The 25,513-nt window shown below is 55.4% G+C and overlaps 9 protein-coding genes across 9 annotated transcripts; 5 read left to right on the top strand and 4 right to left on the bottom strand.

The window, feature by feature from the left end:
• Positions 1-405: 405 nt before the first annotated feature.
• EsH8_IX_000135 (major facilitator superfamily domain-containing protein) lies at positions 406-1,993 on the top strand (the record flags this gene model as incomplete). Its single annotated transcript, XM_083266471.1, has 2 exons — positions 406-827; positions 895-1,993. 2 exons carry the CDS (start codon positions 406-408, stop codon positions 1,991-1,993), a joined length of 1,521 nt encoding a protein of 506 aa, XP_083130036.1.
• A 410-nt stretch (positions 1,994-2,403) lies between these two features.
• EsH8_IX_000134 (HAD-like domain-containing protein) lies at positions 2,404-3,299 on the bottom strand (the record flags this gene model as incomplete). The annotated part of the gene is made up of 2 exons (XM_083266470.1): positions 2,404-2,540; positions 2,669-3,299. The coding sequence occupies 2 exons, from the start codon at positions 3,297-3,299 to the stop codon at positions 2,404-2,406; spliced, it is 768 nt and encodes a 255-aa protein (XP_083130035.1).
• Positions 3,300-4,960: 1,661 nt separating this feature from the next.
• Positions 4,961-6,019, top strand: EsH8_IX_000133 (alpha/beta hydrolase fold-domain-containing protein; the record flags this gene model as incomplete). The annotated part of the gene is made up of 1 exon (XM_083266469.1): positions 4,961-6,019. One exon carries the CDS (start codon positions 4,961-4,963, stop codon positions 6,017-6,019), a length of 1,059 nt encoding a protein of 352 aa, XP_083130034.1.
• A 466-nt stretch (positions 6,020-6,485) lies between these two features.
• On the bottom strand, positions 6,486-8,857 carry EsH8_IX_000132 (Zn(II)2Cys6 transcription factor; the record flags this gene model as incomplete). Its single annotated transcript, XM_083266468.1, has 8 exons — positions 6,486-6,912; positions 6,962-7,206; positions 7,262-7,687; positions 7,737-8,038; positions 8,099-8,487; positions 8,557-8,669; positions 8,736-8,759; positions 8,813-8,857. 8 exons carry the CDS (start codon positions 8,855-8,857, stop codon positions 6,486-6,488), a joined length of 1,971 nt encoding a protein of 656 aa, XP_083130033.1.
• A 335-nt stretch (positions 8,858-9,192) lies between these two features.
• EsH8_IX_000131 (uncharacterized protein) lies at positions 9,193-10,585 on the top strand (the record flags this gene model as incomplete). The annotated part of the gene is made up of 6 exons (XM_083266467.1): positions 9,193-9,234; positions 9,351-9,372; positions 9,491-9,567; positions 9,636-9,881; positions 9,953-10,330; positions 10,400-10,585. The coding sequence occupies 6 exons, from the start codon at positions 9,193-9,195 to the stop codon at positions 10,583-10,585; spliced, it is 951 nt and encodes a 316-aa protein (XP_083130032.1).
• Positions 10,586-11,323: 738 nt separating this feature from the next.
• Positions 11,324-12,775, top strand: EsH8_IX_000130 (Mdm33 family-domain-containing protein; the record flags this gene model as incomplete). Its single annotated transcript, XM_083266466.1, has 1 exon — positions 11,324-12,775. One exon carries the CDS (start codon positions 11,324-11,326, stop codon positions 12,773-12,775), a length of 1,452 nt encoding a protein of 483 aa, XP_083130031.1.
• A 525-nt stretch (positions 12,776-13,300) lies between these two features.
• EsH8_IX_000129 (uncharacterized protein) lies at positions 13,301-17,109 on the bottom strand (the record flags this gene model as incomplete). Its single annotated transcript, XM_083266465.1, has 7 exons — positions 13,301-13,362; positions 13,413-13,818; positions 13,866-14,067; positions 14,118-15,195; positions 15,258-16,244; positions 16,310-16,576; positions 16,635-17,109. 7 exons carry the CDS (start codon positions 17,107-17,109, stop codon positions 13,301-13,303), a joined length of 3,477 nt encoding a protein of 1,158 aa, XP_083130030.1.
• A 5,302-nt stretch (positions 17,110-22,411) lies between these two features.
• On the bottom strand, positions 22,412-23,907 carry EsH8_IX_000128 (acyl-CoA dehydrogenase; the record flags this gene model as incomplete). Its single annotated transcript, XM_083266464.1, has 3 exons — positions 22,412-22,778; positions 22,852-23,712; positions 23,795-23,907. 3 exons carry the CDS (start codon positions 23,905-23,907, stop codon positions 22,412-22,414), a joined length of 1,341 nt encoding a protein of 446 aa, XP_083130029.1.
• A 755-nt stretch (positions 23,908-24,662) lies between these two features.
• EsH8_IX_000127 (mitochondrial 37S ribosomal protein uS12m) lies at positions 24,663-25,253 on the top strand (the record flags this gene model as incomplete). Its single annotated transcript, XM_083266463.1, has 2 exons — positions 24,663-24,818; positions 24,882-25,253. 2 exons carry the CDS (start codon positions 24,663-24,665, stop codon positions 25,251-25,253), a joined length of 528 nt encoding a protein of 175 aa, XP_083130028.1.
• Between the last annotated feature and the right edge of the window lie 260 nt (positions 25,254-25,513).

Below are 25,513 nucleotides of genomic sequence, written 5' to 3'. Positions count from 1 at the left end.
GTTCATAGGCCCGAGATAGTAGTGCCCGCGGGTGGGAGTCACGGAGCTCCCACATGTTCCCCCTCCCAGGTGCCCCCAACCATCCACGGTGCTCACAAGCCTTCGGGGCCAGAGCCAGAACAGTCAAGGGTCCACGGCGGCCGTGACTATCGTGAGATATCTGCGACCATGTCTTTGGGTCCTCCCTGGTTGGTCCTAGTGCTATGTGCCTTGTCGGACTGCCTGTTTGTCGAGCACCGCACACCTTGTCTGCATGGTAGCCTCTTATAAAAAATTGACATCCCCTGCCGAGCCTCTCATACCCCTCCGATTGCAATCCTGTAAACCCCCTTCTCTCCTCAACCTACCTTCACACGCATGCGTCCGTCCCAGAATCGGTAGTCCGATTCACTCGTATAGTTCACGATGGACGCCACAATGTTCAAGACCCTTGTCGAGGTCGAGTCCCGCGACCTTGACAACCACCCACCCCTTCTTCCCGCCGCGCCCGCCAAGGCCGTCCCGCGAACGTACCCGGGCGCTCCTCACCGCGACGAGTTCTCCATCGAGCTCTCGCGCATCAACACCGCCGCCAATGCCGGCGATACCACCACCAGCACGCCGCGGGGCAGCGCCGCCCCCTCGCGGGGCCAGTCGCCCGTCCGCACGCCGAATGCCGGCTCCGACGTTGAGATGAGCCGCCCGTCGAGCCCCACGCCGTTCGAGGTCCTGCAGAGCATCTCGGACCCTCACATGAACCGCTACCGCATGGCGGCCTCGTGCCTCATGAACTTTGGCAACGGTCTCAACGACAGCGCCCCCGGTGCGCTGATCCCTTACATGGAAAAGTAAGGCCCTCGTCTCCTCTTCGGGTCAGGAGTCGTTCCCAAGAAAGACACTGACATGGCAGAAAAGACACTACGACATTGGCTACGCAATCGTATCCCTCATCTTCATAGGCAACGCCTTCGGCTTCATCTTCGGCGCCGTCTTCCTCGAGTCCCTCCGCATCAAACTCGGCCGCGCCCGCCTCCTCGCCCTGGCCCAGACCATGATCACCATCTCTTACGCGCCCATCCTCGCCCAGGCCCCGTTCCCGCTGATCGTCGTCTCCTTCTTCCTGATCGGCTTCGGCATGTCCATCACCCTCGCCGTGAACAACGTCTTCTGCGGCTCCCTCCGCCAGGCCACCACCGCCCTCGGCTACATGCACGGCGCCTACGGCCTGGGCGGCACCGTCGGCCCCCTGATCGCCACGGCCCTGGTGACGGCCGCCCGCGCGCGCTGGAGCACCTATTACCTCATCCCCCTGGGGCTGGCCGTCTTCAACGGCGTCTTCTCGACCTGGGCCTTCTGGCACTACGAGCGCGACCTCCCCGCCGGCTCGCAGCCGACGCCGGCCCCGGGCGCGGCCGACTCGGGCTCGCAGCTCCTCAGCATGTTCTCCGCCCTCAAGATCCGCGTCGTGCTGCTGGGCGCGCTCTTCATCTTCGCCTACCAGGGCGCCGAGGTGTCCATCTCGGGCTGGGTCATCTCCTTCCTCATCGTGGCGCGCAACGGCGACCCGGACGCCGTGGGCTACGTCACGGCGGGCTTCTGGGCGGGCATCACCATCGGCCGCCTCTGCCTCTCGCACCCGGCGCACCGCGTCGGCGAGAAGCTCTTCGTCTTCTGCGCCACCGTCGGCGCCGCCGTCTTCCAGCTGCTCGTGTGGTGGGTGCCCAACGTCGTCGGCCCCGCCGTCTCCGTCGCCATCGTCGGCCTGCTGCTGGGCCCCATCTACCCGTGCGCCGCCGCCGTCTTCATGCGCGGCATGACGAGGCAGGAGCGCGTCAACGGCATGGGCGTCATCAGCGCCTTCGGCAGCTCCGGCGGCGCCGTCGCCCCGTTCGCGACGGGCATCCTCGCCCAGGCCGCCGGCACGTGGGTGCTGCACCCCATCGCCATCGGGCTGTTCGCCCTGATGATGGCGTCGTGGTACGGCGTGCCCCACGGCAGGAAGAGGACCGAGTAAGGCGAGTGAGTGACTTTGGTTTGGGAGGAAAATGACAACGCAGCGATTAGGAAATTTGATTTTGAAGCAGGGTGGAGGAAGCAAGTGAGGGAACGGCCAAGGGATTGCGCCTTGCGCCTGACCGGAACACGACACGAGACTAAGCCGGCGTGTCGTGTAGAGGAAACGGCTTGCCAATGCCCGGGTGTTGGAGATGGTCCATTTACATGTCACCAAGGCCACACCTTAGACCGGCCACCTTGAACGCCCATACACGGGTCCTTTATATAATATATCTCCGTAGACCCAGTCTATATCTATGTCTATTCCAAAAACGAAATGCCGAACCTCATTCCCCGCTATATAGGTATCAATCAATCCCCCGCCACTTTCTCTTATCTCGACCCCCCTTCCCCGTTTTCGCGCACTGCCTAGTGAATGCGTCCCCGCGCGGCGTCCTTGACGCTGATCTTGCCCTCGACAATCTGCTTGACCGTGTTCAGGATGTCTGAGAAGTCGTTGAAGGTGACGAAGGAGATGTTCTCCTTTTCGCAGTACGCGACGAGATCTGCCAATTCGTCAGTATTTCCGGCATTTCAGTGGCCAATTCAGCCGGGGGGAGGGAACACGGCGGATGCGTGGATGGTGGGGGCGGGGGCGGGGTAAAATAAGGAGGGCAAAAAATAAAGGTCTCACCTTTGTCGCGCTTGGCGAAGAGCAGGTCCGTCTCGCGGGCGGCCGACAGGTCGGAGACGCCGTCGCCGGCGTAGAACATGACGGGGCGCTCGGGCAGCGACGAGTACTTGCGCAGCTCGATGGACTTGTCGTGGCCGTGGATGCTGTCGTCGTGGTAGACGATCTTCCAGCCGCCCTCGTCATTGATGCTCTTGCCCTCGCGCGCGGCCACCTGGTTGCTGACGATCTGGATGCTGTTGGCCTCGTCCTCGCCGAGCCACTGCACGAGCAGGGCGCGGATGATGGGGAGCATGCCGCCGCTGATGATGACGACGGGCACGTTGTTCGCCTTGCACCAGTGGTAGAACTCCTTGAAGACCGGGTCGAGCTTGACGTTCGCCTTGAGGTACTCGATGCACTGGTCGAAGGGCATCTTGACCGAGTCCATCATCTCCTGGAAGCTGTCGCGGAAGTGCTTCTTGCCCTCGAGCACGAGGACGTTGCCGGCGCGGCGGTTCTCGTAGCCGTATCCGACATTGTCCGTCATCAGGTCGTTGGAGTCCTCAAGAGTGATCGTGCCGTCGAAGTCGGTGAAGAAGATGAACTTGGGGTTCGTGGCGAGCGCCGGGGTCTCGGTGGCTTGGGATCCCATTTTGGCGGTGTTGAGGATTATTCGGTAGGATTGGGTGGGAAGAGAATGAGAAACGACGGGAAGAGAGCAAAGGCTGGGAGGTTGGTTCCGGGTATCAACGAGGTTCGAAAAAGATCGATCTATCGTCCTGTCTTTTTTTTTGTACGTCGGAGGATGAAGGTGGGGGAGGGGTAAAATCAAAAGGTTCTCGATGCGAGGTCAACAAAGTGAGAGGAAGTGGGGACCTTGAGGGGGACCCTGTTTCTGACTAGGAGCGGAAGATGATCAACAATTCTTTAAATATAGATCCTTGGTTAGAGACACGGCTACATGCAACTTGGAGGAAACCAGCAGTCTTCTGCTTGATCGGGCAAGTGGACGGAATCGTCAAATCAAGACACTCCGCCCCTACCGCCCATCAATTGGTAATTGGTTGAGTACATCCTCGAGTCAAGGAGAGGCTGCGCAACAGGCACAAAAAAAAAAAGACTCAGAGACGGCGCTTTTCCGTCTCGACTTTCAATGCGCTTGAGCAACTAGCCCACCCCAGTGACGACATCAGCCCCTCCGGCCCGACCGTCGTTTTAGCGTTCCTTGGCCGACCCTTGCTCCATTACATAAGGCGTACGGGCACCCATCCTTCTAACCTGCCCAATGGTGGGAAAGTATGATTCAAGGTGCCTCCACTACAACAAGGCACGCTGATGACCAGGGCTGCGAATAACACGGCCCAAGAAATCCAAGACCGTCATCTTTCAAGTCGGGAGGCTTTCCTGCGTCCGATCTTTCCATGTTAGCTCAACTCATGAGGATTGACTAAGAATGACGGGTTGTCCCACTCAACCTCCGATTGACCTAACTTGATGCCGAAATTTAGGGTCTGTCAGGGAGGTTCTCAGACCGGAACTTTGTCACCTCTGTGCACTTTCCTATCGCAGAAGGTTAATCTAAAGAGATTACTGTTACCTACCGCTACATTGCTATTATTCCCCTGTCAGCAATGGCCGTATAGACCGTAGGCTTGTGTGCATCTCCATGCTGCCGTTTTGTTGTCGTCTAGCCTGTCCCTCAGCTGTGGAGTCCACGATAGTTCAATGGACTCCAACAAGATCTTACGGGGCAACAGACATCCTACCTGGAAGGCTACGTGCTTATGTGCATTTAGAAAATCGAGCCATGTCAGAGAGTGAAGATGGTGAAATCACCCAGGTCTTCAATCGGGGTCTGGTATAACTTAAAGAAATATTCAAAGGTTGGAGTCACGTTGAGTGGACAGCTTGAATGAACAGGCCGTCTTGTGCTATGTAGTCGGGGCCGAGGCCTCCGAACGAAACGTCGCAAGTCTTTCACGGCAAGCACAGATTTTACCCTAGGACTAGAGTGGTCCAAGCCATTCATCCATCTCTCAGCCCAGGCAATGCGCTAAAACTTAACTCACATACAGCGCATCGTTGATACAAAAACGATCGGAGGCCGAGGCCTCCAGATTAGTGGACTGGTATTGGAGCGTAACATAATGATAGCCCGGGTGCAGAAATCAAGAAACATAACTCAAATAAAATCAAACAAACTCGGTTCAACATCATACAGTTAATCATCCATTCCGTTTTTTACGCAAAGTTTCTATCATCTGTCTTTAGGACTTCATAGTTCGGACACAGTACACATCAACTCTTATCGCCATGCCTCTCCCTTCTATCCAATCGGACTTTATTGTCCCGGCCAGTCTCTTTGCTCCAGCTGCCATTCCCCCCTCCAGTTCCTCTTTTGATGATATCATTAAAGCCGCTATGGCTGATATTCCCAAGTGGCACGAGGTTGGCGTGAGCAAGTACAGGGAAATGTGGGAGAATGGCGAATTCCCTGTCAAGCCGGTTCATCTTGACTGCGCTGCCAACATTTCCATCCCTTCCCGTCAGCCGGGGCGAGACATCATTTGCCGGCTACTGAGGCCGCAAACAGAAACCCCACCGAAAGGCGTTTTTATGCATATCCATGGTGGAGGCTGGTCGATGGGAAATGCGGGTGACCAGGACATGTGGCTGCAGAGCATCGCCGACACGACTGGACTGGTTATAGTCAGCGTTGGCTACCGGCTCGCCCCTGAACACCCAGGCCCCGCAGCGGACGAGGATTGCTTTGACGCGGCGGAGTGGCTCATTCTCAACGCCGGAAATGAATTCGGCACCGACCTCGCCTTTATTGGGGGCGAGAGCGCCGGGGGCCACCTCAGCGTGGTGACTGCTCTTCATCTTCTCTCGCACGAGAGAGAAGAGATACGAAATTTCAACTTGTCCGGGGGCCTCCTTCTGCTATTTGGGTGTTACGATCTTGGCTCTACACCTTCGCAGATGCACCATCGCGTGGCGTTAAAGAATGGAGGTGACACCGGGAAGGAGCTCGAGCTCGTCAGCCTCTATCGACCCGACGTGACCGGCGACGGCTGGAAGGACCCGAAAATATCGCCACTATATGCAGATCTGGAGGAGTATAGAAACGCGGACGGGGTAAGCAGCCGCTTGCCACCAGCACTGTTCATTGTGGGCACGAAGGACTTTTTGCTCGATGATACCATCTTCATGTCTGCGAAGTGGCAGATGGCGGGCGCGCAGGCAGTGGTCAAAATCTTCCCCGGAGCAACGCATGGGTTCATTGCATTCCCTCCTGAACAAGTCCCGAGTGCGAAGTCAGGAATGGAAAGTCTATTTGCTTTCATCAAATCCAGAGTAGATCAAGTATAATAAACCAATCATGAATCCAGTCGTGCTGGGGTGATATTTGTTGGGGTTTGGGTGTAGCTATTAAAGCTTCCTTCCTTTTTATACATATACATAACTGTCTATTGATTAAATAGATGCTTCATGCCAACTCGTCATTTCATCGTGAAGTTCCTTTGGAGGATTCGTAAGGGGGTGTTTGCGCGTCTGGCTAAGAAGATAAACCCTCCCTCGGCAATCCTCTCTGACTTGCATCGAAGCTAGGTGGGATCAGTATTGTCAAGTGAATTATCGTTCACTTAGTTCTGTTTGTTAGTAAGTCAGGATGGAACGTAATGTTGAAGGGCGGGAAAATTCCGGGGTGGTATCGAGAAGTTTGCTACGTAGAGGGAGCAGCATCCAATCTTGAGTCTAGTGCGAAGAGTGACTGGCAAAATGAGAATGTTCCAACTTGGTCTAGCATTCACACCCGATAATTCAAATCTGCGTCTCAAAATTCATGACTACCTGTGAAATAATTACCCAGAAAAGACGATACTTCCAAGGCATTCTCCTCTCCTAACCCGGGATTCCATTGGTCAAAGAGCCCATCCCAAGTTCCTCCCGGGAGAAAGACGTCACCCATTGAGTTGAATGGCGTGTCTGTTTGATTTACCTCGACACTGTTTTGTATCCCGCTGTGACCTTCCCCAAGTGCTCTTTTACTTGCTTGGTAAGTACTATTAAAATAAGCCCTGCCAACTCGGTGATATGTGCTGCATAAGTGGTGTAGTTTGGCGATGCTAGGAGACTGTTGAGCGGCAGATTGGAGGGAAGAAATTATGCGATCCAAGAGTTGCAAATCCGCCTCGTCTCCAGTTACGATGACATTGCTGAAAACAACGATGAATGGCACAAAGGGGCAGCAAATAAGAGTCCTAGCTGTTTTAGCTGATTGCGAAAGGAACGCCATTGAAGATTGCTCACCAGTGGATGAATAACTTCCAGGTTTCATCATCTGAACTGCCAATCCTTTCCCACGCCCTATATTGAATGTTGAGAGCAGCTCTCGCCGCTGACGTGCATTCATCATTGACCTGGAGAGGGTGGACTTGCTCTGCCAGAGGCATCATGCGGTATACTATTGTTAATAAGGAGTAGAACATGAGTTCAAAGGATTCTCCGGAGGCGGCATCAGCGCCAGCAGATCCTGGTGTGTTTCCGTCCTTTCCCTTCTTCTTGTTAGCCCAGCTTTGGCTCATCAAGTATTAGGTACAATAGTCTCACAACTAGAAACGCTTGCCGCATGGCTACCAGCTTGTCAGTCAGTTCTTTCACCCGCTGAGCCTTGACTTCTGGGGGTTGAGTATGAGATCGTCCGCAATAAAGTTGCTGATATATTTCGTGCTGCAGGCTGACAGAGTCCAGCCACGAGAGAAAACCGTGACCCCACGGGTCTGGAATATCTTCTGGGCAGCGAGGCCGAGATGTTGTAATATCATGGTCCGGTAAGGTGGGACTGCGGCCGAGACTGAATGAGAACATGACATCAAAACCCCAAATATACCAGAAGACTAAGGACTTTTGCACGGCTTCGTCGCTTGTTGAAGGGTCAGGTAGCCGGTGGTAGCCTGCTTCCTGACACAGAATGGCGGCCTGGGAAATTAGCCTCCAGTCAAAAGTGGGATTCGACCAATCCATTCGTGTTGACGCCTATGTTCTATCAGCTTGTGCTCATCATTAGAGGTATGGCAGAACGAACCGAAAGCAGGAGGGCGAGTATATTTTCGAAGGTTGGCTCAAGAGCTAGACTCAAATCTACGACGACCCTTTGGACGTTGGTTGCACAGATCGATATACTTTCGGCAACTGCCATGATATTCAAGCCCAACTCGGTTATCATATCATTGCTGAGGTCACGGAAGATATTGCAGAGGCCCGCGTTTACGATGATGAAGTCGCTCATGGAACACTCCTCCGTCGGGAAGTATACCTGTTGGCACATTTCTGTAAAAGAGTTAATACGTACAAAAGGATAATCCCTAAAGAATCGCGTCGTTCGGTCTGGCCAGGTTCATGAGCTAATCAGAACATATCGGTTGTGAGCAAGGGTTACAGTCATACTCTTGCAATAATTTAGGACCTTGATGACTAGTTGGCGTGTAGGAAGAGCCAGACTAGTAAAGTCATGTTTGAGAATTGTAGGTTCCGAGCCTTGTGCAACTGTCAAGCCAGGGTACGCGATCGCTTGAAGAGAAGCCACTGCGTCCTGGCCATCTTTTGAATATGGCAATTTGCTCGCAAGCCTCTCGACCTCCAATGCTGTATGCCTCGAATGTGCGGCAAACGACGATTCACCCTCGAAAGAAGGACGGACTTGGACTCGACTAGTGTTACTAGGTCCAACTAGGGTGTTGTCCGTATCTGGTGTCGAGTGCGTGTTGGCAAGGACATCCTGCAGCAGCTTCTCAAGCCGCGCGAGCCGACCATTGAAAATGGCAATCTCCTCCTCGCTTTTTTCATTTCAGCATTGGCTGACCAGCCAAGACACATGCTAGTTGGGACCTTGGACTTTTACTTACTAACGGGGAGAGATGAGAACGCGCTGTCGTTTCTCCAGGGGGCCTCTTGTGGTTCGGCAAATGATGTTAGCTGCCTTGCAGCTCGAGCAGGGCGAGCCTCGGTCACATTTGATCTAGCAGTAATATGAGCCGAAGCCGAGGGGCGAATGAAAGAAGGAAAATCGGTCAGGAACCCGCACCTTTCTTGCTCGGCAAGTGTCGCACTGTAAGTGATGGTTAGCCAGGCTCGAACCGGAGAGCACAGCACCAAACTTGCCGAAATACCGCGCCCACGGGGCTCAGTGCCCGACTCTGGGTCCATTTCTTGGGGCATGCGAGGGGAATGACGGGTGATGACTATTGGGGCGAGACCTAGTGTGTTGTTTCGGGAAAGAGAGCAGCCACCGTCTCACGGAGCAAGTCGCGATTTCAATGGGTCGGAGGCCGAGGCCTCCGACAAAGGGGAGGCCCAAGCAAACCATGGAAAGCTAAGCTAAGCTCATACTTCTTATACCGTTCTATCAGACCATCTCATTGTTACCATTATTCGGCTTTTTTTATTATCTCCTCTCCTTTGTCATTGAATTTTGGAAACAATAAATCTGCTTTCAACCTAAAACAAGCAACAGAATCAAAAGACCGACACCGAAACTAAAAATGGGCAACGATGGCGCAGTCCAGCCTGTCATGGGTTTACCAGTAAGCATAAGCCATTGCCTACTCTTACACAACCCCCCCTGCTTTGATTATTTGGAATCCTAATGGAATTCAATGCAACGTTTTCTTATTTGTGATGCAGTTGCTAACTTCTATAGAACTTCTTAGTTGACTTCTTAAGTTTGTTCGCCTGTGCTCCATCTCCCCTCACGCAGCCCGAATTAAGAATAACCGCCAAACATTAAGACTACGACCAAACTCATTGAAGCACTAATAAGCTGACCATTTTTTGTTGCAGTGGGTGGTGTATCTGCTGCCGTCTCCAAAACAGCCGCCGCGCCAATTGAACGGATCAAACTTCTTCTGCAAAACCAGGTAGAAAGAGCCCGAGCAAAGCCAGTCCCATACCATGACTACAAGGCTTACCTCTCGCGAACATCTAGGATGAAATGATCAAAGCCGGCCGCCTCGGCCGCAAGTATGATGGCATTGTCGACTGCTTCAGCCGCACCATCAAGGCCGAGGGTGTCGCGGCTCTCTGGAGGAGCAATGGCGTCAACGTCGTCCGCTACTTCCCCACTCAGGCTCTGAATTTTGCTTTCCGCGACACTTACAAGAGCCTCTTCGCCTTCAACAAAGATCGTGACGGGTATCTGAAGTGGATGGCCGGAAACCTGGCGTCAGGCGGAGTGAGTGCACTACCCCGTGAATGACTATGCTACACTGTGCTCGATCAATCGCTGACAGCTGCGCGCTACAGCTCGCCGGTGCAACCTCGCTGCTTTTCGTCTACTCCCTCGACTACGCCCGAACACGCTTAGCCAACGACGCAAAGGCTGCCACAGGAGTCGGGGAGCGCCAATTCACCGGCCTCGTCGATGTCTACAAGAAGACTCTTGCCACGGACGGCGTCGCCGGCCTCTATCGCGGCTTCGGCCCGTCGGTGCTCGGCATCGTGGCTTATCGTGGCCTATACTTCGGCATGTATGACTCCCTCAAGCCGGTATTGCTCGTGGGTGCTCTTGACAACAGTTTCGTGGCGTCTTTCCTGCTCGGCTGGGGTGTTACTGTTGGTGCCGGCATTGCGTCGTACCCTATCGATACCGTCCGTCGCCGAATGATGATGACGTCGGGAGAGGTGAGCCAAATATTCCTACAGAACCATGCCAGCGGTTCCATTTTCTAATTGCTTGTTTCTTCTATCAAGGCCGTTAAATACAGCTCTTCGTTCGACGCTGCCCGTCAAATTGCTGCAGCAGAAGGCTACCGTTCTTTCTTCAAGGGGGCCGGCGCCAACATCCTCCGTGGTATCGCCGGAGCGGGCGTTCTGTCCATATATGATCAAGTTCAGCTGCTCGTCTTCGGAAAGAAGTTCAAAGGTGGATCTGGATAAAAGCACGCAGTGCTCTGGGGAAGGGAAGGGTGGAAAATATATAGACTTGACACCCGTGTGCCCTGAGATCAGGTCCCCGGTTTAAGTTATGTTGCATTTAAAGATTGTGCTCCAAGTAGACCTTAGACTAGATGTTCATCAAATTGTTTACTATGTACCTGAGCTGGTTAAGCAGCGCCCCTTTCCTTGCATCTGGTGTTATCCGTGAGTTCACGCACGCCGTATCATTTTTGTTGACAGCGCCGTCTCAGCGCGTCTCGGGCCATGAAACTCGTCCAATTCGGTTGAACCCAATGTTCACATGATGGTATGGGAAGATGGGAAACAGCCCCCTGCAGCTTCTGTATAAGGCGCGGGCCTGCAATGGCTAAAAAGGGAATTCAGTTAACATCGGTCTCGGCCCCGGTCGACCGACTATAGCCAGCTTACACCCCGGCACCGGCCCGCTCACTTCCGTAACTAGCAGGCGGTGAAACACCATCCCCAACTGGCGACCTGGCAGAAACCCGCACCCGCCCCGTGCTCAACACGTCCGAACCTGGACCGATCCAGCTGGTCTCATCCAAACTTTTGTCCCGCAAGCCTGTCCGCCGACCCGGCTTCCCGTGCGTTGACCACCTCGGCCCCCCCAAAACCAGACAACCCTCTTCCCCGGACCACCACCAATTGGTCGAATCGACTGGAGAAGGACTTCCTCGTCGTTCTCAATTGTCGGTTTCCGACACCAGGCAGGCAAAGATGCACCCCATCGCCAGGCCGGCGTCGCGGTTAGCCCACGCCCGCATCGGCCTGCACACCACCGCAAGCCTAGGAAGATGGCCCCTCGCAGCTGCAGCTCTTGCACTGCGCCATAACCTGCCGACGCCGACCCCTCGACGGCTCTACTCCTCTCTCCCGCCCTTCCCTCCGCTGCCGAGCTCCTCCGCCTCAAAGGAGCAAATCAAGCAAGCTTCCCCGACGAGCGACTCATTCTCTCCGAGCTCAAGCCCGAGCTCTGATGCCACCGGCCCAAGCTCCGCCACAGCTTCCGACTCGTCCAGCTCGACCTCCTCTTCGAGCGCGAACAATGCCACCGGCTCCTCCTCCTCATCATCCTCCTCCTCCCCCAAACCTAAAGCTTACGACCCCCTCCCCGACGTCGCGACGAAAATCTACACCTCCCTAACCCCCGCCCTCTCCGAAAAACTCTCCCACCTAATGGACACACTCCAAACGCGCATCCTCACCGCATCGACGACCCTAAACACCCTGACGGGCTACGCCCCCATCGAGACCATCAAGGAGCACAACACCCTCCTCGAGACCCGCCTCGCCGAGGCCCAGGACCTCGTCCGCACCGCCCGCCAGACCTACAAGACCACAAACGCCAAGCGCGCCACCACCCAGCGCGAGGTGACGACCCTGCTCGCCCGCAAGGAGATGTGGTCGCCCACCGACCTCGAGCGCTTCACGCAGCTGTACCGGCAGGACCACTCCCTCGAGCAGGAGGTCGTGGCGGCGGCCGAGACGCTGACGGACGCCGAGCACGCGGAGCAGGCGCTAGGCCAGCAGCTCAACGCGGGGATACTGAAGCGGTACCACGAGGAGCAGATCTGGTCGGACCGCATCCGGCGCGCGTCGACGTGGGGGACGTGGGGCCTGATGGGCGTCAACGTCCTGCTCTTCATCGTGCTGCAGTTCGTGGCGGAGCCGTGGAAGCGGAGGAGGCTTGTGCGCGGCGTGGTTGAGGAGGAGAAGGCGGTCCTCGAGGGCGTCCAGGCCGAGCTGGCCGGCTTGAAGGCGGCCTTGCTGCGGAGTGAAGAGTCGGCGGCGGCGGCGGCAGCTGCCACTGCCACGGCTGCTGCTGCTGCTGCTGCGGCACCGACGGCTGTGGAGACGTTGGCCGCTGAGCCCGTGGTGGAGGAGGAGGAAGCCCTCAGTGCCAAGCTCGAGGAGCCGGCTGTGCAGCACGCCGTGGACCGGGAGGTCGCCAGCGCCCTCGAGGCGCTGGAGCAGGAGGTTCCCGAGGCCAAGTCGTGGCGCGAGTTGCTCGCCGACCCGACGGTGCTGAAGGCGAGGTTGATTGATCTCTATAGTGAGCGCCGTATTGACCTGCGCATGCGGGATGCATCGATCATCGCTCTCGAGGGCGCTGCGGCTGGAGCTACGTTGGCCGGAGCTCTGGCGCTCCTGCTCTTGCGAAGAACATAGTTGTCCCACTCCGTTAGGATTGTATATAAAATCTGTATAACATGATACCATATAGAGCACGAGGCCAACCTCACAAAGATAAATCACTGGTGGCTCATCAAAGCATACGTGTCGTACAGAGGTAAACCACCAAAGGTTGCGTCTATTAAAGAGGCGGCGGCGAGGTCTTGCAAGACCTCGCTGACATAACTCTAGCCGTTATCAGCTGACTTGGCCCCCTTTCCAATGTTCACTAGCGAACGGCCGGGGCCACACTACTTTTGCTTCGTATATCGTGGCCGCCCATCACTTCGTTTCCCCGCCTGCGGTTCATCGTCACAGCTTGACGACGCGCAGCGTCTCCATGCAACAGAGACTGACATAGCTGGGGCCTGGCGCGCGCATGAGGCGCTTGGCATCTCAGCACGTCTCCCTTCCCAACTTCTCAAGTACTCCCGATCTCTCCACGTCGGCGGCATCATTCTGGTCAACTACCTGCGTCAACTACCTACTACTCCTAAAACTATGTTCGCCATTCTTCTGCTCTCAATCAAAGTCGGACGTGTAGGAGAAGCCACGGAACTCTTCCTGCATAGCTTGCGAGAGAACTGCACTAGGTCAGTAAAAGTATTCTTTATCATCACGAGTATCCACATACCTGATTGGACAGGGGTCAAGACGGGGGTCACGCTCGTGAACTCGGAGTCGAAGTTGCTCGTATCGGTGGCGCTCTTAATCTGCGGCATGAAGGGAGGTGCGACACGCTTGTGGTAGATGTCGTCCCAGTTGATGTTTCTGAAGAACGGCTGGTTCATGATTTCCTGCGCATCCGTAGGGCCGCTTCCCAGTCGCTGATCGGGCTCTCTCGTCAGGAGCTTCTGCAGGATTGACACTGAGTCCCTGGGCATGTGGATGGGGTACAGAGGCTCATCGGCCAGAATGGCGTCGTAGATTTCGTCCTCGTCTTCACCGCGGAACGGAGACTGCTGGAGCAGCATCTGATAAATCAAGACGCCAAACGCCCACCAATCGACAGCGCGACCATACTTCTTGTCAAGAAGAATCTTCACTCAGGTTAGCCTAGTTCATACAGCATGCACGGTTTACGTACCTCGGGCGCCATGAATTCAGGGGTACCGCAGAAGGTGCTGGTATTCGAGCCGAACCACATGTCCTCCTTGCAAAGACCGTAATCGGCAATCTTGATGTGACCATCCAAGGTCAATAGAATGTTATCGAGCTTCAGATCACGGTAGATGACGCCGTTCTCGTGGAAGTACTTAAGTGCCAAGCAGACTTCGGCGGCGTAGAATCTAGGATACGTTAGCATCTAACCTCTTGGGAATGTGAAAGGTGCACATACTGAGCTCGCTTGGTGCCAAATTGGCCTCGCTGAATGTGAAGCATGAGATCACCACCGCTGATGTATTCCATGACAAAGTAGACGCGGGTCTCGGTCTGGAAACAGGCGTGGAGGTTGGTCAAGAACGGGTGTCTCTCACGGTTGGCAATGAGGAACACTCTCTTCTCGGACCGAATGCTCTCCACTTCATCATTCTCAATGATGAACTCCTTCTTCAGTACCTTGATGGCGTAAAGTCTCTTAGATCGCTTCGTCTCCGCGAGCATGACCTTTCCGAAGTTACCCTTGCCCAGCACAGCCAGGAAGTTGAAGTGGTCCAGGCCGATACGTTGGCCGGTGCCGGGGTCGGTGGCAGAGGGCAACGGCTTACGCCCAGCACTAGGTACACCACCAGACGACGCAATGGGCGAGATTTGAGGAGGCTCTTGCAGCTTCGGCGAAGAAACAGGTGGCTGCTGGTACATTTGCTGCTGAGGTGTCGGCTGCTGCTGGTACTGTTGAGGCGGAGGCTGTTGCTGCACGGGCCGTTGCTGTTGCACGGGAGACTGCTGAGCATACTGTGCTTGCTGGTTGACTGCAGCGTAGTCTGCCGGGTTGTATTTGCGCCCGTTGTAGGGATCTTCCTGAGGCTCAGCCTGTGGGGGGTAACCAGGACGTCCGCCGTACTGTCCGTAGTCCTGTGACTGGGGCTTCGGTTGCGAGGCCATCGATCCGCTCATGGCGGCCGTCGCGGCTGCTGCAGCCGCTGTGCTAGAGGATGTGCGATCCGGATGTGAGGGCCGCTGGCCAGGTGGAGACTGCTGTTGCTGGTACATGAGCTTGGCAGCCTCGGTTGCTTCAGGTGAGCCACCGGCATATGGTGCCTGGCCGCCACTGTGAGGGGAAGAGCTCATAGGGCTAGTCGGGCTCGTCGGCTTTGGCCTAAACGTGCGGTCACTCAGGGACGACGAAGTCTTGTTCTTGGTGATCATCCTAGTGGTCTTAATTCCCTCCAAGATTTGATTCGCCACCGCCATGGACATGCCGCAGAAGTCGGGGACGAGATGCACACAGGCCGCGTGCGCTGTGAGACCACATTCTATTCAAGAGTTAGTCTTGTCATGTTGACCAAGTTTCCAAAGGCCTGGGTGGGATACTTACCCGCGCATTTTCTGCAATTCTTCTTGCCAAAAGGCAGAATGTAACCACAGTGGCAGCACCAGTTGGCTGTCATGTTGGAGAAGGCCTGGAACCTGTGCGGGATGCGGTGGTTGATCTTCTCCTCGTCCGGATCCGTCTCGGCATTGCTCTTACTAATGCACTTGGTGACAACGCTTGAGTAACACTTTGTATGGCAAGTGTACTTGCAGTCCTCGCACTGCATGCCGGTCGAATACTTGAGGAAATCTCCGCAAAGGGCGCAGCGCATGATGTTGTAGAACTGATGCTGGACAAACTTGTGGCCATACATCTCGTGCACCTCCTCCTTGCGCTGACGAACGGCACCCACACGACCAAGACCTTGCAAATTGACGGGGCGTCGGGCGTTGTTCTGCTTTAGGAAGCCCAGGGAAAGCTGAATCTGGCCGGCGGGCTCGAGGTTGAACCAGCCGTCAATTGGCTGCTGGGCGATGGGCGGGTTTTGCATAGGACCAGCCGCCTGCTGGCCCTGCTGAGGCGCGCCGGGAGAGGCTGGAGTGGCGCCGAAGGGCTGTTGCTGCTGCTGTTGCTGTTGAGGGTTCATGGGGAACTGCGGCGGCGGGGCGCCCATCCTATCGGCCGAGACCCATCCAGAGTTGTTGATCTCCGCTTCGATCCTCTTTCTTCTCATCTCCTCAGCGATATCGGAAATCCGTACCCACAGCATGGCGATGGGAATAGCATGCTCTCCAGGCTTGTCGTAAACGGTAAGCTCGATTTCGTTGGCCTTGTCGACATCAATTGTGTGGTACTCGGCTTCCCACTTATCGGTTCTGGTGACTCTCGTACGGGCGACGACATTGTCTTCAACCTTGACGGCGATGAAAGTCTCGGGGCCTCTGCTGAACCGACTCATGGAGGCGTGGTCGACATCCTTGATCTGCCCGACGCGAATAGAGAGCTCTCCAGTAAGAGGTTTGCGAAGATTGGGCATGTTGATCGAATCATCTATAAAGTTGGGTTAGTGCCCGGTACGACGAGGCGAGGCGCACTGGTCATCAGCTCGAACTTACCGTCCTGGCCATCGGAGGTGTCCATGTCGATGTGCAACTCCTCGTAGCGCTTCATGGCCTGTTTCAATAGCAGGATCTTTTGCTTGCTCTCAACCCTACGAGCCGCAGCATCGGCTCTGCTCTTGCGATCTCCCTCCATACCGTATAACTGAACCATCTTCTCAATTCCCTTGAGATACTGTTCTTCCACGTTAAGCTTGAACTGGATCTGCGACAGCATGAGCTGGATACGGGGGCCGAGGTAGGGGGTATCATATTTAATCAAGTCTAATCCAAAAGGTCAGCAGTCTATGACGGCAGGTAGTGGCTCGGGAGCAATGCGTACCAAGCTTGGTGAAGTTGGGACGCGGCTTCGGGATGGACGACGACGGGCCGGGGTTGGCAAAAGGATGGCGGGGAGGCATCAGGTCGGCATGGCCGCCAATCTGGCTGTACTGGACGTTGCCGCCCGAGGTTGCGCTCCCGGCACCGTACCCGCCGCGCTCAGCCCAAGCGTTGGCATCTTTGGGCGGGGGTGCGGGCGGACCGGAAGGGTCGTCCATCATGTCGCCGCTGAGGGGCCTGCCGTCGCCGGAGGGGGAGCCGATGGACATGTTATCCATGCCACGACGCATCTGTGCCTCGCGAAGCTTCTCCTCGAAGAACTGCAGGTTGCGGCGACCATCGCGCATCTGTGAGTCTAGTCGTGATCGGACGGCCTCATTGTTGGTCTGCGCCCGCATAGCATTGGCAGCATTGAGGAGGGCCTTTTCGCGCTCAATTTTCTTGAGGATGTTTTGGATGGCATCTTCGTCGTTCATGTTGGGCAGTGGGGTTGCGCGACTCCACGCGCGGGGGAGACGTGCGGTAGTGATATGTCTGCTGCGAGGGTTTGTGGGAGGAAGATGCACCCTGCAGCTCTGGAGGGTGATGTGAGTGTGTGCGTGATGGCTGCTATGTTGTGGTCACCTCAGGTTGCGCAGGTGCCCAAGTGCGAGAGCGAGGTATGGATACGATACAACGCGAGCAAAGGATATGGAGATGACTATGGATGGATACCGGAGGATCGGCGTCGGAGGGACCTCGGGGCAGGATGGCACAACGGGAGGATCGGTCTGTCGGGGGACTGTCACGACAGAGATCGGTGGGTGCGGCCAGCCCTCGAGGAGTGGTGTTGTTTTTTCGCGGATTGGGAAGAGTGGTAAAAGATGTCGTCAGTGGGTTTTGGAGCAGGACACAAGACGGGGGGGGGTTCGGGAGGGGTCGCTCGCGGTGCGTGGAGTGGAGGTGAGAGGACGAGAAGACACTGAAGGGTGGGAGGGAGGAGAACCGGTACTTGGTATATGTATCTTTTGGCTGGGGAATGGTGGCGAAGATACCTGGGGTAAAAGTACCTTTACGCACACCTCGTCTCTTGCTTTCACCTCGAGTCCTCTGCATGGATCTGGGTACGTACATGTTTTGGAGGGGGACGACCAAAGAATGAGATGGAGGGGTGTTACGAAAGCAAAACGCCCGGGCAGGCGAGGCAACGCTCTGTAAAGCCGATGTGAAAGATGGATGGCAGGCGAGCTAAATTCTAGGACTACCTATTCAGACGAATTATTATTCCAATTAACTCTGTTGTTGTTTTTTGTCATCTGTCTCTTTCGTGTTCATGCTCTTCACTCGACGTTTGCCGCAAGAGCGAGCGCCCAGAGCCACCGGCCTGGCAACTATCATTTCCTCAAACTTCCGTCTGTCTCCTGGGGGCTCCATTCGCTTCTCGTCAACCCCCATCCCCGTTTCCTCTGATGCCCAACACTAGGTAAGTCGTGTCGGTATGGATACGCTTGCCGGGCTTGTACACTACTAGGTACTGTACCTCCCCTCAGCGGCTATCCATGCCTACCCTACCTAGTAATACAGTACAGTACATGACTTGACATGGTAAGGCCGGGAAGAAGCTCTCGTCTCTTCCCTTCGTATGGCACACGGCGCACCCACCAGCTGGTTGAGGATGGCTGATGTCGCACCCCAGGCGGATAAAGACCGCATTGGCAAGGGAGATAGGGCACCAAGCTCAGCTGGAATCCCCCGTTTTCTCGCAAATTGAGCTGGATTCAGAGATTCGCTCGGCGGCTCCAGGCCAGTCGTTGGCAGATAAATCAATCAAATCAATCAATTGTGCCGGCATCCTGCAGATGCGGAAGAAGCGAGAAAAGTCCTGGACCGGACGTGGGGCTTCTAGGACTTTTGTGTTTCACCACGCGTGAAGATTCATCTCTGCTCTGCGCCAATCACTCAGCACTTCCCATAGGCTGCCACTGGCTGTTCCTCTCCGCCCAGGCTGGTGATACCTGCCATGCATCCATTCCATCCCTACCTTGAGTATCCTCTTTCCCGAGTAAATTCCACACATTCCACCCATTCCACCCACTCAGTGTGGCCACCACTCTCATCACACCTCACCCCGACTATCCTCGCCCACACAAAACGCAGCGCCATATTCACACACACACACACACACACGCACACTCACACACACGCACACGCACACACACATAACACCTCCCATCCCAGGCGGCATCAGATGCAGCCCAGCCCAGCCCAGTCCAGCCGACAATGTCCCCCACCAGCGGTTGGTCGACCCAGTTTTTTCAACACGGGCAATCCTCGCTGTCACTGACAACTGCTGCATCATGGCCCGATCCTCCAACACGATACAACACCCACACTCTCAACTCTCCATGATCTGATGATGCAGCCCTAGGTTTCCCGCCTCCCGCCTAGCGCTGCTTTGGCGCCTTTCCAATCGCAATACACCCATCATAATGACTCCCAACGGCGGCCGTTCGCCGGCTACATTCCAGCGCCGGTTCCCTCGAAGCGAGGCTGGCACATGTCAACGTCGGATTCCCAACAACATTTCAACTGCACCACCGCATCTCCTCGGGCACTTCTGACACTGCCATCCTGGAGGCTGCCACCCAGCGCCACGGCTCCGAGCCACCTTGTATCTCGTGATTGGAGTTCGCCGTTCGACTAGACTCCCCCGGGCTGACATCTCTGCCGATGGGTCTTACCAAGCCCCGCCACAAGCTGCCGGCCGGCCTTTCCGCTACACCGCGCCACGCCCATGGCACTAACACCGCGGCCCCAGAGCCCCAGAGCCCCAAAGCCCGCACACATTGAATCGGCATCTGTCTCCTTCCAACCGTCAGCATGATGACTGAGTACGAGTGCGCCTCTGCCTCTTCAGAACAGGAAGATGCCCTCGCTACATCCCCATCGCCACGTTGCCCAACTCGACAGTCACGTCCCAACACGAGCTGACCAACAAGCCGGCCTCTCATGCCAGCTGTAACGTTTACTTGAAACGACCCTAGCCCTCCACCGCCAAAATATCGCCCAGCCAGCCAAATATGACAAGGCTAAATGATGTGATGGCTCCCAAATACTTGATTTATGCCACCAGAGCTCAGCTCGTCCAAGAAGCCGCGCAATTCCCATCAGCATATGTGTCGCGGAACCGTTTCGACCCACCGTCACCCCGCGGTTCTCCCCCATGGTGGTTCCCTCCACACTCCCGGCCCGCGCCAAATTCCCCCTCCCGGGGGGGAGCGGGCGCCTTTTTTATCCCAACTTAAAAAATTCGACGTAGCAAGACCCTTTCCAGCAGTTTGCCTTCCGTAATTGCCGAAGGAATTGCGGCTTAAGCTGATGCCTTTGAAATTCAGACTAGTCGTCCGAGACTGTCGTCAAGCATAGGCATACTTCGTCCTTTTTACAGTTGAGACGCAATGCAGCCGACCACACATTGCTTTGTCTACTGTCGAATGAGTTTTTACATACATAGTATTTGCAACGCGTTCCCCATGACAGGGCGATGGTCTGTGTACCCGAATAGATCTATCTGTGTCCGATCTAGTTAATGTAAGTGAGCAAGGACCTTACCGCAAGGGGTGGAATATATTATGCAGTCAAGCTTATGCCGGCAATGCGGCAACCGCACATGGGATGCCGCTTTTCGGACGGAAGGGCCGACCTGCGGTAGGTGCAAGCTTTCTGGGAGGCTAGCGGCCTCAGCCACCTTTCCACTCACTCTACCTAATGCAGTCACATTCACGATACGCCACCTGGTAGGCAAACGTCCCTATTTCACAGAGGCTTGGTTAAATTGCTTGATCGGGAATTTGAATGGCCATGTCTCAATGTATTTGTCGCCGACAGGACTGTACACACACCCTGCATATGTAGTCCTGGGCGTCGTCCATTTTTCTGCGCTTGGCAACTCGATCGGTTGAAAGACCGTTTCACTAGAAACTTGTTTGTTCAGGCGCCACCGGTGGCTGGAGAAACGAAAGGTAAAAAAATTAAATAAAATAAAATACCTCCCTCAGAAACTGCTCGGCTGATATTCATAGTATAGTATATACGTGTTGAATAAGGATCAAGGTGGTGGAATGTATATGTGGGCACGGTTGATGAGACGTGCCTTCGCCCGATGCTGTTCTACCCTGGCGTAGGTAGGTGATCGGGCTTCCATTTTGCCCTGGCAGTATTAAATCGTCTATCAATAAGGCCCCGAATGACAGCTTCAGCTTCATGCTCGTGCCGGTCCGCATTGAGACGTATACCAACCGTAAAGAAGCTTATGGATCTCCCAGGCCACCCATCTGCAGCCCTTTTTAAGCTTATGCCAGTGTTTGCAACGTCAACAGAAACACCGAATATATATAGAAAACATGGGTACCTGACATCTTGACTATCCCGTCCGTCTGTTCCTCCTCACGCGTTGGTTCTTGCAGGAGCGTCCGATCCCTAGCTATTTCTGGCTTCTACACATCATGAAACATAGCAACACCAGAATGAGGCTTAAGTCAAAATACAGTTGGCGGTATGGGTCCCTGGTCTTCGACATGGGCCCTGGTATAAGTGGCCTTCAATTTGCGAAGCAGCCGGGTTCGCATGGGACATCAAGCGCATATAGAGCTGATTGAGGGGCTGCCTGTCTGTTTTCTCGTTAGCGTTCGCATTTATCACGTGGTCACGGAATAATCTGCAGGGTAATCGGTTCAAAGGCCTCGAATCCGATTGCTTAATCGACCGCCGTAGTGTTACCTTATTGTAGAATTGGACTGTGATGAGGAATCTGGCCGTCCGCAGTTGATCCCGCTCTGTAGCCAATCCAGGAAAGGCAATATCCGCAAACGAATCTCCGTCGACGGACGCCAGGACGGGATAAAACCGAGCATAGTCATAGAAGAGCACGCCATGACAGCCAGCTGTCAGGGTCTGCGAGGTCACTGGGTGGTAGGCTGGCCATCGTCGGCTTTTGAGGTGTGCCGAGACCGAGAAGACCATCGTGATGGGCGGTGGTGTCAATTGTCGCAAGCGGTTTCGCTAGGAACGACTCTGAAAGCCTTGTACAGAGTTGATGTGGGATGGTATCTGACCTCGGACGTCCCGGGTTGATCAAGAGGCAAGTATCATAAACTTCGGCTGCCATCCTGTCTCCAATAGCGATTTCCGCCTCTGGCTCCAACATGAATAACCCGAGGTACTTGGGCGGATTCCCAAGGCGGACCCCCAATTAGATGTATATACGCTTGATGTTCCAAATAGCGCACCGCGGTTCAACAGTGCTTTCTCCAAGCTGCAGCGTTTTACTGGTATTGAACAGATACCTTGACTCGACTTCTGCCATCCGAGGTTCCAACGTAAGTTGTCAAGCATATGTAGGCCGCCGTTTGATATCAAGTTCAAATAGGTGACGATATTGAGAAAGGAAGGCGTCAACGAAGGTAGCAGTAGCAAGAAGAATCTTCCGTGGTTCAGCACGGAAACATCCACATGTGATTGGCAACAAGTCAAATGTAAGAAGCCGATTTGGTTGAACATCACATACGCACCCGTCAGGTCGCTGAACAGGATTGCACGAAACGGTGGTCTTCGGCGTCAACCCTGCTTGACGGAAAAGACAAAAACTCATTTGACGCTAGAAAAGTGCATGGCGTCCCACAAGAGGAACCGGAGAGAATTGGAAAATGGTAGGTGCCAACACCGAATCGTGCCGTTTTTGGTAAGCCCCCGTCTAGATTAACTACATGCACCGTAACACCATCACCCGAGAGACCGTGCTTATGCGGTGTACTCCTTCTGCAACAGCTTGGCAATAGTGTTGAGCTGGATGTTGCTGGTGCCCTCGTAGATGGCACCAATCTTGCTGTCACGCCAGAACTTCTCGGCGGGGCCGTCGCGGACGAAACCCATACCTCCCATCCACTCGATCGCAAGACCGCTCACTCGGCCGGCGACCTGGCTGGCGTACAGCTTGGCCATGGCGGCGTCCATGACGAAGTCCTCGCCGGCCTCCTTCTTGCGGGCCGCGTTGTAGACCAGCGCGCGCGCCGCCGCGATCTCGGTGTACGACTGCGCAATCTGGTGCTGCATGCCCTGGAACTCGCCGACGAGCTTACCAAACTGCTTGCGGTCGTTCCAGACGTATCTTGAGGATTATGTTAGCTACAAGTTTTCACTAAATAACATAAATAGGGGGTGTCAAAAAAGGGGCGACTAACCTTACGGCATTCTCCCACGAACCGAGGGCAAGACCGGTCATCTGGGCAGCGATGCCGATGCGGCCCTCGTTCAGGAGGCCAATGGCGTACTTGTAGCCGTGGCCCTCCTCGCCGAGGAGGTTGTTCTTGGGGATCTCGACGTCGTCAAAATTGAGGACACACGTGCTGCTGGCCCTGATGCCTAGCTTCTTCTCCTTCTTGGCGATGGAAAAACCCTTGGCGTCGCTCTCGACAATGAACGCCGTAATGCCCTTGTACCCCTTGGAGTGGTCCAGGTTTGCGAACACGATGAAGAAGCCGGCCTCCTTGGCATTGGTGATCCACATCTTGGAGCCGTTGATCTTGTATCCGCTCTCCGTCTTCGTCGCCTTGGTCGCCAACGCAAAGGCGTCGGAACCGCTGACGGGCTCACTCAGACAGAAGCTGCCGACGGTATTGGTCGCAAGCTTGGGCAGGAAGCGCTTCTTGAGATCGCTGCTTCCCCAGTTCAGGATGGCCGTGTTGACGAGGGTGTTGTGCACATCGACCAGGACACTGACACTGGGGTCGACGCGCGCGAGCTCCTCGATGCCGATGATGGCGCTCGTGAAGTTCATGCCGGCGCCGCCATACTCCTCGGGGATCTCGACGCCCATGAGGCCCTGCTCGAAGAGCTGCTCCACGATGGCCGGGTCCATGTTCTCTGCCTCATCCATGTCGCGGACCTTGGGCGCGATCACATCGTTGGCGAACTTGTTCACCGTCTCGGCCATGGCAGCCTCAACCTCGGAGAGGTGGGTGATGGGTGTGGGAGGGATATCGGTGATGTCGAGGAGGTCTGCATTGCGGCGGCGCTGGGTAGTCGAGAGCGGTCTCGCAGTCCTGCAGAGCGTGGGTGAGTATGGAAAAGAAGAGCAACATGATGGTCTTGAAGGGGGGGTTGTGGACGGGTTTGGCGACTTACTGCATGAGTGGCGACAGCCCTCTAGCCGGAGTACAAGTCCTTGCTCTCGCAAGAGCAGCAATACCACGGCTCCCCCTCAAAGCAGGGCGAATGGCCCTCGTGATTGAAGACATGGTGCAACACGCAGAATGATATGACCTCGCGATAGTTTGAACTATTCGGAAAAAGCAAGAGAAATGAAGCAAAAGACTCAAAGTGTGTGGGTGAGCCCAGATCGTCGGAGGTGTCTTGGTACTTATGGGTTCGTCTGTCTCTCGGCCGTGCGGTGCTGATAAAGAGGTCACGCCCGGACGGAATTGATCAATTGGCGTTGGGTGGTTTCCCGAAATAAGGGGTAAGATGATAGGTGAGATTTCGAGGGTGAAATAGGAGGAAAAGAGAAGATAGTCAAAGATGCGTGCGCCCTAGGCCGTGAACCTCAAAGCCATTCGAAGCCACGGTACCTGGCGGCAGCTGGGGAAGAGACACAGCGCCAGCTTCAGCCGAGGATATCCATCCCGCAGCGGGGGGTACCTCTCCCCAGCTTGCCCAGGTCTGGGGGAAAGCCGACGGCGCAGGCCAGAAAAAGCCGGGGTCTCACCCACTTTTTGAGATCGCTTACGTCAGGATCCTCAAGAATGTGATGGGAAACAGCGCATGTGATCAAGCAAGCTGTCCGGGCCCCGGTGCAAGGGGCGGTGCCAAGAGGGCCCGAGTGAGTGGGTCCGGGGACGGAAGTTCGGTGGTTCAAGTAGCATCACGTGAAATTAGCTAAGCAATTCAGCCCAAAAATATTCCAGCTCCGGGGCGACGTTGGCGCATCGCGACGAGAGCTTCGGCCTTGAAGACAGCAATTGGACGCCGCCCCTCCGACACCCCGTTGCCCGCCATGGCCAGCACACTTCTCAGATCCCTCTTCGCTCCGGCGTTGAGGCCAGCGACCTTCCCGCGCGCCGCTTCTCTCCTGACGCCAACTGCCACCCCCTTAATCCGCTTCTTCTCGTCTACCCCAGTTCAGAATGCCACCATCATGCAGGTCTTGAGAGTCCGTCTATCCTCTCCATGGCCCTCGAAATCAATTACTGCTTGCTAACTGATTGTTATTTAGGGCTGCCACAAGAAGGGCAAGCGCGCCCGTCACGCCGTCTCCCCCGCCCTGTCCGAGATCAATGCTCCCGCCCTCAAGGGCGTCTGCCTCAAGGTCGGCATCACACGCCCCAAGAAGCCCAACTCTGGCCAGCGAAAGACGGCCCGTGTGCGCCTCTCCAACGGTCGCCACGTTACCGCCTATGTCCCCGGTGAGGGTCACAACATCCAGCAGCACAGTGTCGTTCTCGTTCGCGGCGGCCGCAGTCAGGATTGTCCCGGTGTGCGATACCACCTCGTCCGTGGGGCTCTCGATCTCGGCGGTGTTGCGAACCGTGCTACATCTCGTTCCAAGTACGGCACCATGAAGCCCAAGAAGGCCACGGTTGGTTAGAGAATTGGTCGGTGTTAGCTGGGTGAGGATGGATGGGCGAGGTGGATCAAGGACCAAAAGGGGGAGGAAAGAAGGCGTGTGGCAAATACTGCCTGCTCGCAGGTGTACGAATATTCCCAGAGCCTTTACAGCATACCAAGACATGTACTACTATGATGTACAAATATCACAATGATCAAGAAACGTAGCTGGATTAACTCCGGACGGCGTTTTTATTCCCCGATATCTACAGAGCAAAAAAAGAGTCTCCAAGTCTTACA

This window comes from Colletotrichum jinshuiense, chromosome 9 (genome assembly GCF_051148585.1).
Source record: "Colletotrichum jinshuiense chromosome 9, complete sequence".
In the NCBI taxonomy this organism is placed as follows: domain Eukaryota; kingdom Fungi; phylum Ascomycota; class Sordariomycetes; order Glomerellales; family Glomerellaceae; genus Colletotrichum; species Colletotrichum jinshuiense.
This window is presented reverse-complemented; position numbering and strand designations above follow the sequence as displayed.